This window comes from Gadus chalcogrammus, chromosome 6 (assembly GCF_026213295.1).
Source record: "Gadus chalcogrammus isolate NIFS_2021 chromosome 6, NIFS_Gcha_1.0, whole genome shotgun sequence".
NCBI lineage: Eukaryota > Metazoa > Chordata > Actinopteri > Gadiformes > Gadidae > Gadus > Gadus chalcogrammus.
The window spans coordinates 14341628-14354127 of record NC_079417.1 but is presented as its reverse complement, the minus strand read 5'-3'; the positions used below and the strand labels follow the sequence as shown (position 1 = coordinate 14354127).

The 12500-nt window shown below is 47.0% G+C and overlaps 1 protein-coding gene across 2 annotated transcripts in view; it reads left to right on the top strand.

The window, feature by feature from the left end:
• aopep (aminopeptidase O (putative)) overlaps nt 1-12500 on the top strand; it is a 73807-nt gene that overhangs the window by 53852 nt on the left and 7455 nt on the right. For both annotated transcript variants that reach the window (XM_056592831.1, XM_056592832.1), the window contains exons 15-17: nt 5206-5322; nt 10417-10503; nt 10948-11096. In XM_056592831.1, the coding sequence (XP_056448806.1) occupies nt 5206-5322; nt 10417-10503; nt 10948-11088 (345 nt within the window). In that variant the 3' untranslated portion in view covers nt 11089-11096. The remainder of the gene's footprint in view (nt 1-5205; nt 5323-10416; nt 10504-10947; nt 11097-12500) is intronic.

Below are 12500 nucleotides of genomic sequence, written 5' to 3'. Positions count from 1 at the left end.
GTTATTGTTTCTCTGATAATGTGGGCCTCTTATAGCCGATTAACACCTGCTGCCATACACATTGAAAACACAGACACGCCCCTACACACACACCCACACACACACCCACACACACACACACACACACACACACACACACACAGCATAACACATTGCTGGCCCCTGCAGGGTCTAGTACCATGCGTCTAGCATCCTGTTTACATATGATCTATAATTCAATAAAGTCCTCTGTGGTTGTCAAGGGGGGGTGCCTCGCCTGCAGACCTGACATTAATATTGTACGATCTCTAGTGTCAATAGCCGGCCGTGCTCCTTCTCCTGGGTTTGCCGTCGCCACCATTTTAGATGCTTAACACCCTGGAAATGTCCTTCCATTTAACGAACAGTACTTTATTGTTAAACGGCATTGTGTGTCTGTACTCAATAGAAAGGTCGTTTGTTATGAGTCCAACACGGTAAAAAGAATCTCTTTGTTTGGCGCCTGTGTTTTTCTTTGCCCGGCTGTACGTTTGGCTAGCGGTAGTTTGGAGCCGACTACGAGGGCTTTATGGCTTTTCGTCGACTGCTCTGCATTGCGTGGGCCGTCCTGTCCTACTGGTTATCAGCAGAGCCCCAACAGCTGGCATGCTCTGTAGCCCTTAAGTGGACACACAACTCCCAGCGGATCCACACTGTTGGTGGACATCCAAACAACACAGTACAACAACAGAATGGAAAAAAGATCCAGGGAGCCAGGGGTGAAGGGAGGGATTGTGCGAGCGGTTGGACCGGAGTGTCATAAAAAGGATAACAAGAGGTTGTTATGGGGACAGAGATGGACACGGGGGCAGATGGAGACAGAGGCGGAGAATGGGGGCAACTGAAGGGATTTGCGGGGAAGGAAAGTGTAAAACCCAAGTACCTGAGGAGTGGCTTGGGGCGTTTCGCTGGCAGTGCCAGAATGTGTTTTTTACGAGCCCGCGGTCAGACGGAAATAAAAGTTAGCCGAGCGACTCGGTTAGAGACGTGTGTGTGTGTGTGTGTGTGTGTGTGTGTGTGTGTGTGTGTTTGTGTGTGTGTGTGTGTGTGTGTGTGTGTGTGTGTGTGTGTGTGTGAGCATGCTTGCTGGCACACACACACACACACACACCCATACCGCACACGCACGTGCACATGCACCAATATTCTCGTTTCAATGCCTGCGCTGAAATCACAGTTTGCTTTAATAATGTCCCAGTTATTCATGTCTCCAGAAGCTCATAATGTGGTGTAACTGAAAGAGACTTCTAAGACCCCATCTCCCCCGACTGAATGGAAGGGTGAAGTGAGAGGTTAAAGGAGAGGATAGAGGAAAGCACATGAGAACACACACACCTCTATCACTTTTTAAGGGCACCAGGGGAGAGGGAAGGCAGTTCTCTAATGGAGTCATTATATCGATTTTATGGTCGGTTGGCTCAATAGTTGACATTCTGCTGTATATGTTCACCCGTTCCCTCTCTCCCCCTCCCTCTCTCCCTCTCTCTGGCTTTTATTTCTTGACTTTCTTTTATCTACCATGGCTGTTTTTATCCGGTCCTCTACCTCACGAGACACCAAAGCCAAGTGAATGTGGGTACTTTATGGCCCTTCCACTGACGTAGTGTTGCCTCATGTTTGATGACACGGACAGAAACACACACACGCAAAGACACATGCAAGCATACACGCACCCACACAAACAAACATGTTCTCGTGTGCACGCTCACACGCATACACACTGTAAAATATAGCCAAGCATTCAAATTGAAGTATCGATCGCTTCGGAGAACACAAACAAATGCTCAAACGGAGGAAAACACTGTGTTGTCTGTGTGTTTTTTGTAACTTTTATTCCTTGTTATAAATCACACCCATAGTATACAATTATATAAAAATGAATAACTGTAATAGATCTGAGACCGGCACGTATAATAGATTAATATGATTTCATTTGAATTAATCATTGAACTCAATGGCAGAGGACAGAATGAGTAATATAGAGATTTCTCTTAGTCGCGATAGATTTAATACTTCATCATCATCCATCATTTTAGAACATTGTCAGGCGTGTTTTCACGCACGCACGCACGCACGCACGCACGCGCACACAGCCACAGCCACACACACACACACACACACACACACACACACACACACACACACACACACACACACACACACACACACACACACACACACACACACACACACACACACACACAAACACACACCCCTCCTGTCCTTTAAAAGCTAGAGAAAGCGGTGACCCGGTATATTGGACATTGGGAAGCTGTGAAAAAATCATTTGCATGTTTCCTGGTCAAATCAATCTGGTTATCGCTGCACCAGAGATGAGTTTCTTTATGCATGGGTGTGTGCGTTGGTGGTTAGTCGGGTGTGTGTGTATGTCAAGGGACTAGGAGAAATGGACCGGAAAAAGGCTAAATTGTTCTTATTCTAATTTGTTCTGCACTCTAGAAATGCCTTGTGATACAATGCCACTGGTTTGAAGAAAGACATGTTTCAAGTTACACTCAACAAACATATCCTCAAACCTACCAACCCACACACACTCTGGGAGTTTAACCCCATGTAACCCTCTGTCATTAATTTACTGCTTCAAAGCTTCACATTGGCATGACCCGTGGCAACAGTTTTTTCCCCCACAAAAATAATATATACACATACTGTATACATATATATATATATATAGTTTAGCAAACAGCTGAACAGTCAGTTTTATTGTGTCGCAGGCTGTTAGACAATATCCGCCTTGTGGGTACGTGTGTCGTTTGTGTGCATGTATGACGATTCTCAAGCCATTGTCGTGGATGTGTATGTGGGATGGGGGGTGGGGGGGGTTGAGAGGTCAGTATGTGAATGGGGGCGTTATCTTTATTTTTTACGACAATCTGCGCCTTGTCTGAAATGCTAGAGGGAAGAGGGGTGCGGTGGCTAAGGGAGAGAACATGTGCCGTGTGTGTGTGTGTTTCGTGCGATGACCAACCCTTGCAGAAGTCCATTGATTGGATAGGAGAGAGAGAGAGAGAGAGAGAGAGAGAGAGAGAGAGAGAGAGAGAGAGAGAGAGAGAGAGAGAGAGAGAGAGAGAGAGAGAGAGAGAGAGACGTAACAGCCATTGTTGTAAGACCCGGGCCCTCTCGTCAGACAATGCACACTGTGTGTTTTGTAGCGCATGTGCATCTGTATGGGCTTGTTTGTCTACCATTCCTGGGATACGTTTGTGTTATACGTGTGTGTACGCTGGTGAGAGAGCTGAGAGTTTGGACAGAGCAGGGGTTTATCGCTGGGGGCTCCACTCAACTTTCAAAGGCGATGGGAGGCAGTTGGGGGGGGATACCACCCTTGTGGGCCCTGTATTACCGACATAGATGGAGGGGCCTCTGCAGAAAAACACCACTCACTCCCACCATTCCCACCCATACAAAACTGTGTGAAGTGGGAAGTGGAACAGGAGGGGAGGAAGGGAGATTGGAAAGGAGGGAGGCAAAGTAATTCAGACCTTTTGCTGGGGTTGGATGACCGCGTTTGACTGTGTGTGTCTGCGTGAGTGTGTGTGTGTGTGCTTGGGTTATCTGTGTGTGTGTGTGTGTGTGTGTGTGTGTGTGTGTGTGTGTGTGTGTGTGTGTGATAGTAGTGTTGCTTGACTTGACATGCCGCCAGCTTCTGTATGAATGCTATTCCCTCCGCTCCGACTGTTATATGCTGCGCTGGGTCCTGATCTCGGGGTGTCTGCAGGTATTTCCCAGCAGATCTTAGTCGGGAGGATGTTTGCTAAAGAGTGTCACGGAGATGGAAAGCAGCGGTTTTTTGGTTCATGCAAGGAAAAACAGTGAGGCGAAATGACTGAAGTGTTTAATCTATTTCGAGCTGAACGCTTGGCAACACTTTGAACATTCTTTCTGTTTGCTGTGTGCGTTCGTGTCTGCCTCTTGTTTTCTGGCTCTTCGTGGTTTACCATCTTCCTTCCATGGCTCTGCTTCTCATCCTCTGCCTCTCCGCATTGCCATCAGCGCTCTCTTCACTTATTTTGTTCTCTCTGGCTCACTTTCTTCATCTCTTTCTTTTTTTTTTCTTCAATGACTCATTTGCCCCCTATGTTCTTCTTTGATGCATATGTCTTTCAGTCATGCACACACACACAAACACAAAAAAATCCCTCCCCCACACACACACAAACACTGTGTCTCAGTATGGGACCAGGGTGTGTGGAGGGGGGGGGGGGGGGGGGGGGGGGGGCTGGTTGACAGTGCGGGTGGGATCCCAGTGAGACGCAGGCAAGGCTGGGCACAGCTCCCAACAACACGTGGGCCCTTCCCCGGAGAAAGAAATCACTCTCTCATATCGCTGCCCACATCCTTGAATAATGCTCCAATTCATCTCTGACTCATGACTGTCCCTGGAGAGATTAGTCCTTAAAGAGAAGAGAATGTCTCATTTCTCTCTGCTCTATATCAAGAAAACCTGTTTCTTACATCATCCTCAAGACAATAGAGAGGTATTGATACCCGTATACAAAACATTCTTCTTTATAACTGGAGGGAGAAAGCTGCAAACTAATTTTCCTATAATTGTACAAGGAATATTTTACCCTCTTTCCTCATGTTATTTAGGATTTCATACCTCTGTTATTCATATATTTTCAAATGCAGCGAGAGCGATTAAACCTACATGATAACTTTTTTATCATTTTATAATAACCTTTATTAAGCCACAGGTTCCCCCCTGCAATTTGTACTCTTTTGCCAACACTCTCCATAGAACAAAACGAAGACCCCGCTCTTGTTGATAAATGTAAACATAATTTGGCACTGTGAACACCTTCTCTATGAAATTAGTAATTCAGCTATCCAGATCATTTTGCTGGCCTTGCAGTTGTTGCGGGTGACACCCACATATATTTGCGTGTGTGTTCATTATGGGCTGTATTTCCTATAGTTTCTTTGCCGCATGGATATTATCCATTTTTATTCGATAAGTTGTTGCATAAGTAAGCAAATTGCCAGCCACACCATTTTTTTTTTGGTGAGGGTGTATATGCGTATGTGTGTCTGTTGTCTAATTATGCTCTCTATTTTCTGCTGTTTGTTTCGGGTATGGGTGTTACCCTTGTTATTTTATCGCTGGTTGTACATCAGTCAGCGGACCCTAACCCGAGCCTCTTTGTCCCTGCGTGTGGCCCCCAGCTGACGTCAGACAGGCTGGTGTTGCTGCTGGAGCTGCTGCTGGAGGAGGAGGTGCTGAGCAGCTCCACCCTGCGATCTCTGAACACCACCTACCACCTGCACACGCAGGACGCTGAGGTACGGGCCTGCACCCGCACGCACAAGCACGCACACGCACACACGCACGCACACACGCACGCACACACAGGCACGCACGTACACACGCCGTACACGCATCGTACAAAGACAATTAGGATTAGTCATCCCAGGATATGATGTCTGCACATAAAAGGCACCTTAAAACATATTGACAGAAGACTTTTCCTACCTATCCCAAAGGCAGTGTGCTTAGTGCTCTGTAGTAAATTCTGCTGTAATTGCAGATTCAATCTTTACTGTGGTCATTACTGACATAATCCTGCAAGTATTTTCTACCAATTTTTAGAAGAGCGCCCTACTTAATGGTACTATTATAGGCTTAGACTTTAATGATGGGTGTATGTGCTTGCACTTGTGCATCGTGTGCTTGTCTGTGCAAGCATATATTCTTTGTGTGTGTGTGGGGGGAGGGGGAGAGTGTAGGGGCACTGGGTTCATGTGCTTTCCTGTACAGTGTATTCAGATGCCAATTGTTTGAGCTTCTTATGGTATGCCATTATTTTCAGCTTCTTCTATAAATACAGACGTGTATGAGTGAGTCTCTGTGAAAACAGTTGCTCTTAAGTCCCTCTATCCCCATTAGCCCTATCATTAACACACTCCTCCTTTTAGGAGCAAAGATCCCATGAATATTTCATAGGTTTGTGTCTGCGTGATACTTAGCCGGAGTGTTAATCACTGTACCTCCCATGCGATGCACACAGCACCCCGTAATAAAAGTTGCATTTGTTTTGTCACGCATACACACATTCCCATTTCTATCATTTTAATAATGCTCTTCTATAGTCAAATGCTGAAATCAACCCGTTAGATGCGGTGGCTCAACCCACTCACACTTCAGACATGCTCACACGAAGCATGCTGGCAAAACGCCTCTCCGCCTATCCTCTCTCTCAGCCCACTTTCCTGTCTTTCTCCTCTCTTTGTCCTTTACGGCACAAAGCCCATGCAAATTCTTCTTCAATAACAGATGAATGTAATAGGTGTTCTGGGTGGAGGTGTGGTAAATGACAGGTTGTGTGTGAGACCCAGGTGTGTGTTCATGCGTGCAGTCTGGGGGCCCTGGGGGTCCGATGAAGCTGGCAGACCTGAGGGGAATTCGTTTGCAATTTCCCGGAAAAACTTTCAGAGTTCGCTAAAAATACACCGGGTCATTATGTGCATACTAATGCACTCTTGAACACATGCACCCAGGCACGCACACACACACACACACACACACACACACACACACACACACACACACACACACACACACACACACACACACACACACACACACACACACACACACACACACACACACACACACACACACACACACACACACACACACACAAACCTAGCTGAAGGCAATGATCCAGACCTAATGTCAGTAATGTCATTCAGACGAGCTTAATCACCTTTGTCTGTCCACATAACTGTGTCCATTTATCTCCCTCTCTCCCTCTCTCTCTCACACTGTCTTTCTCCCTCTCTCTCTGTCTCTCTCCCCTCCTCTTCTGGTGACATTACCTTATTAGGCTGTGACATCCGAGTTATTTGATGGTTGCTTCCCTTCTTCAGGGTGAGGGTTATTGAAAGAGGAGCGGACTAACTCCAATGCCTACGTTCTTAAACGTGTCTCGGTTTATCCTGCATGGTGTGAGGAAACAATGTCTGTGGCGTGTGAGCCCTCGCTCAAGGGCTGCAGAACCGGAATGAGTGTGAGAGCACTTGGGAATATGTGCCCCATGTATATGTATTATATTTAAATGTGACCACATTTTTATTCAAGTGTGTGTGCACTTGTGCTTGTGTGTCTATGTGTGTGTGTGTCTGTGTGTGTGTCTGTGTGTGCAGCCATGCCAAGCCAAGTGCATTCGCATGTGAGAGTGTGTGCGCAAGTGTGTCAAACAGAAAGAGAGAGGAAGGGAGAGAGACACAGCGAGAGAGAGACACACAGCCAGAGAGAGAGAGACACAGCCAGAGAGAGAGACACAAGCAGAGAGAGAGACACAGCCAGAGAGAGCCAGTGCGAGAGAGAGCGTGACTTTGGTTCCCTTCCGTTCACGAGTCCCATGTGATGGCTACCGTTCCTTCATCCTCGTGTGTGTGTGTGTGTGTTTCTTTGTGTGTGTGTGTGTGTGTGTGTGTGTGTGTGTGTGTGTGTGTGTGTGTGTGTGTGTGTGTGTGTGTGTGTGTGTGTGTGTGTGTGTGTGTGTGTGTGTGTGTGTGTGTGTGTGCGTGCGTGTGTGTGCACCATTGCATGCATGCTTGAAGGGCCATCTGTGGGTCAAGCACACAGGCCACATTGTACCGGGTTCCCCCAGCGCCTAGGTGAGGTTAACCCTGCCCGGTCACTGGAGACCCGACCCCCCCCCACTTCAAGCCTTCTCCTGTACCCACGCAGAGGAGGCGGGGGGGGGGGGGGGGGGGGGAATGGGACGAGGGGGTCGGATGCGATGGAGAGGAAGACTGAGGTCACACACGGAGGAAAGACACCTTTTATTGGTTCAATCCCTCTAACACGCCGAGGAAATACGGCACGTTGTTGTGTTTCACGAGGCCTCCTCACGTGGGCCGTAGTGAGTGAATGAAGGCCCGTCGTTAACCGTGATTTACGTACCAGGGTTTATACGACGTGGTGCTCTGAGCGTTGGGCTCCTCCACCTCTCCTCCACCCACAGGCTTATCTCTGCATCCATGGGGGACGATGTTCGCACGAAGAGGAGGCTTATACGATGGGTGCCGTCGGCCTTGCTTGTGTAACTTTCTGCACAAGTGTGTGTGTGTGTGTGTGGGTGCGTGGGTGTGGATGTGTGTCACTGTTGTGAGAGAGGAAGAAGAGCAGGGAGGAAGGGGAGTGTGTGTGTGTGTTTGTTGGAGGATGGAGGGGGGTAATGAGGCAATATTATACAAAGGAATGCAGTTGTGTGATTGCGTGTGCCATCAGAGGGGCCAAAGCAGGGGGGGTCCGGTGGGGCGGAGTGTGTGTGTGTGTGTGTGTGTGTGTGTGTGTGTGTGTATGTGTGTGTGTGTGTGTGTGTGTGTGTGTGTGTGTGTGTGTGTGTGTGTGTGTGTGTGTGTGTGCGTGGGGGGGGTAAGGCATATGGAGAGGTGTACCAGGCAGCTGCTCCCCTCTAGGCTCTCCCCAGGAATGTAACCCAGCACACGGAACAGCTGCTGGGGTTGCACAGGCCAGCAGGGCAGGGCTGGAGCTAAGGGCATATATTCTCCCTAAACTCTCTCTAACCCTCTCTCTGTCTCCCTCTCGCTCGCTAAGCTTCTCTCTCTCTCTCTCTCTCTGCCTCTCCCTTTGACTCTCTTTCTCAGTCTCTTCCTCTTCCCTCTCCCATGCTCTCTCTCTGTGTCTCTGTCTCTGTCTCCGTCCCTCTTTTGGTCTTCCTTCCCACCTTACTCTTGTTTGTGTTCAAAAACACAAACGAATGTGTTCAAAAACAATACATGCTTTAATTTACGTAGTAGCCCTTTTTGTCGGCAACCTTGTGCATTTAGTTGAGTATTCATATGCATATCTGTGTGTGTGTGTGTGTGTGTGTGTGTGTGTGTATCAAGAAGACTATGGAAAGAAACATGGTGTTTGTTGTATGAATACATCAGCAGAAGAAGGCCAGCGGAGCAGAGCGAGGACGAGTGAGAGGGAGCTCTAGCGTCGCCGGTGACCCTCATGTTTATGCAGCAGGTCACGGAGGCAATTTGAATGTGGCTGTTGGCAATGGTGCGTTGCCCAGCCTCATGTTAAATGCTGTAAAAACAAGGGGAACGAGCACAATGGTCCCTCAGTACAGCCACCGCACGAGCGTGCGCACGCACACGCACACACACACGCACACGCACACACACACAAAGAGCTCAGACTCAATAGAACTCAATTGTATCACAGGCAATTTTTTTTATTTTTCCCCTTGACACGCGCGGCAGCCTCTGAGCCAGCGTCCTAAGGAGACGTGTTAACTTGTGTTCCAATCAAGGTAATAGCGTGGCACAAGTCAGGCGGCCCCCAGAGCTTATTCGCTGTGGCGTCGGCACACACGGCCAATCAGCCAATGGGAGGAAAGAGGATCTGTCGGGGAGAAAAGACACTCCCCCTGAACCTCTGTGATCCTTGTGTGGACATGTGCTTTATGGCCAGATAAGGAAATGGATTGAAACATCCATGGAAAAGTCTTTAAAGTATGCTTCAGAAAGCATTTTTACACTGGGATCCAATTATCTGACAATGTGTCTCGACCACTTACGCACTCAAGTTCCATTGGCGAATAACGTGCACACACACAAACGGAGAGACACACACACACACAAACACACATACATACGCATTGCACACAAATCAGATGATGGCTGAGAGTGGGGGCAGAACCCATCTCTGAACTCTCCTGTAACCGCGGCAACAGAGCTCCTATTGATCCTTCTGGAATAAAAACCTGGCATCGGCTTACACGCACACACACACACACACACACACACACACACACACACACACACACACACACACACACACACACACACACACACACACACACACACACACACACACAGATAAACAAACACACATGCACACACACACAGATACAGAAACACACACACACACACAAATTCTAAAAGCCATTCACAGAGGCACACAGTCACAATCAAGCATGACAGCACAAAATAAACACGTTCAACAACTACAATTCTGTATATGGACATTGACAGATCACTTTATGAAATGTATATTTCAGGGCAGAACATGTTAGGAAATGAGTGCAAATCCATATTTATCCGCATCCAAGATTTTGAGATTGAGAGGTTAGGTTAGGTTTGAGAAGTTATGTCATGGTCAGGCAAAATAAACAGAAATAAACGTTGTATCCTACCGGTGTACCTTAAATTGGCATGTCAGTGCAATGTTCTCTAGTTTTGTTCCTTGAAGGAAGGTTTGCAAAAGCTTAGTTTTCTTTATATTTAGAGAGGTTGCTTATATCTTCTTCAATTAAATTCACGTTATTTCTTTGGTAATTTTTTGGTCAATGGTAAAAAATGCAGTGATCTTAAGGGACTTGTTTGTGTGTGTGTTTGCTCTACTCCCAGGTGAGGCATCGCTGGTGTGAACTGGTGGTGAAACACGGGCATTCCCAGGCTTACCAAGATGTCCAACACTTCCTGGTTCACGACCAGGTAAATTAATAAATGCACGCAACTTTTTTTGTTTAGTCTGAGGGATACATAGGCATTATAGTATACATTGAAGTAGAGGTGCTTTATGTGCGATTGGAGAGTTATTAAGAGAGTTTGCAACAAATCAACCAAAAAAATGTCCAATTATTTTCTAGTCCTTCCCTCCCTCCCTATATTTCTCCTCCATCGATAAGTTTGCTCTCGCACACCTGTGATTTGACAGGCAAGAAGGTTTTGCAGACGCTTTTATCCAAAGCGACTTACAATAAGTAAATTTGTCAATAGAACTCAAAAACACTCAAATAATAGCTCTTAAATCCTACGGACTGCACCGCTTAAGTTGCGAGAAACATACAATCCAACATTGCATAACGTGTTTGTGTGCCTGCGTGTGCACGCTTGTGTGTGTGTGTGTGCATGTGCGCTTGTGTGTGTGTGTTTCAGGCCATGGGAGTTTATCTGTATGGGGAGCTGATGGTGCAGGAGAAGGCAGATCAGCAGGCTCTCGCCCGCCGCTGTCTCTCATTGGTTCAGGAGGAGATGGACCAATCAGCACGCAGAGTTGTGGAGGAGATGATCCTATGACGTCTCAGGTAATCTGTCAGGCTTAACCCTCATTGGTTTATAAATGACATGTTTCATTGTACACCCATGTTGAGTTAGTCGGGGTGAGAAAGGCCCAATCAGAAGAGGACATTGGGATTCTCTCTGCAGACCGATATTCATCCCAAATGTGAATATCAGCATTGTCTCACCAAGCCAATTGCGAGCCCTTATCCCTGAATCTGACTTGAATCTTTACTCCAGCTTTACCAGCATTCATTTTTCCTGAGTCGAAGAAATGTGGTTAAAAGTATGTTTTGATAAGGTCACCGTTCATTTACTGTGAAAGGGATTTAGATGGACATGCACAGCAAACATACTAAACTATGTTGAATTCCCCTGGTGGAAACAATTCACCGCTGAAGCGAATTGTGTTATTACATGTAATCGAATTGTACGTTTTCAGTTTTTTGCCAAACACACACACACACACGCCTATCTAAACTTAACAACAGCAGCCATTTTCCTGTGTTCTTCTTTTACCGTGTCAATGGGAGCTTTGATATGTCTATTTTGTAACTGCCCATCTGATAGGCTTTATCCATGAGACCTTTGTGTTGAATCCATCCTGAATCCTTGATGTCATCTGTCCCATGCATAGTCCTAGCTGAAGTCACCGGGCTAACTAGGCAGTGTGTGTGTCTGTTTGTGTGTGTGTGTGTGTGTGTGTGTGTGTGTGTGTGTGTGTGTGTGTGTGTGTGTGTGTGTGTGTGTGTGTGTGTGTGTGTGTGTGTGTTTGCTATTCCGTATATAAGTGTGTATAGAATTCTCCATGCCATGACAGGATGTGTTTGTCAGGCCGGGCATTGTGGGGAACTTATTCCTCAAAGTAAACGATAGGCAGGCAGGCTTTGGTCCGGGTTGGCTTACTCAGAAGAAGTCAGACTAACTTCTTGCTGTTTACCTCAACATTCCTCTGTGCACATTCGTACACACGCGCAAGAAAGAAGGAAAGAAAGATAAAAGGAAGAAAGCAAAAGGGGGAGGGAAAGGTTCTGATTGGGGGACTGCTGGACCAGAAGAGTCCCTTGGTGATTATTTGAAGACGGATATTTGTCTCTATCAACCTGAATGACTTCCAGGCCCAAATGCCTTGTTTATGCTGTGACTCAAGTCACCGCAGGACACCTTTATCTGCAGACACGCAAACACACACACACACACACACACACACACACACACACACACACACACTCATGTGGCACACACACACACACACACACACACCACACACACATCCACACACTGTACACACCCACACCCATCGAGCAAATACGCACACACACACACACTTTGTACACGTTGCACGCACACAGACAGACAGACACACACGCAAACACACACACACACGTTGCACACACACAGGCGCGCGTGAGGAGACAGCTTTATGTACT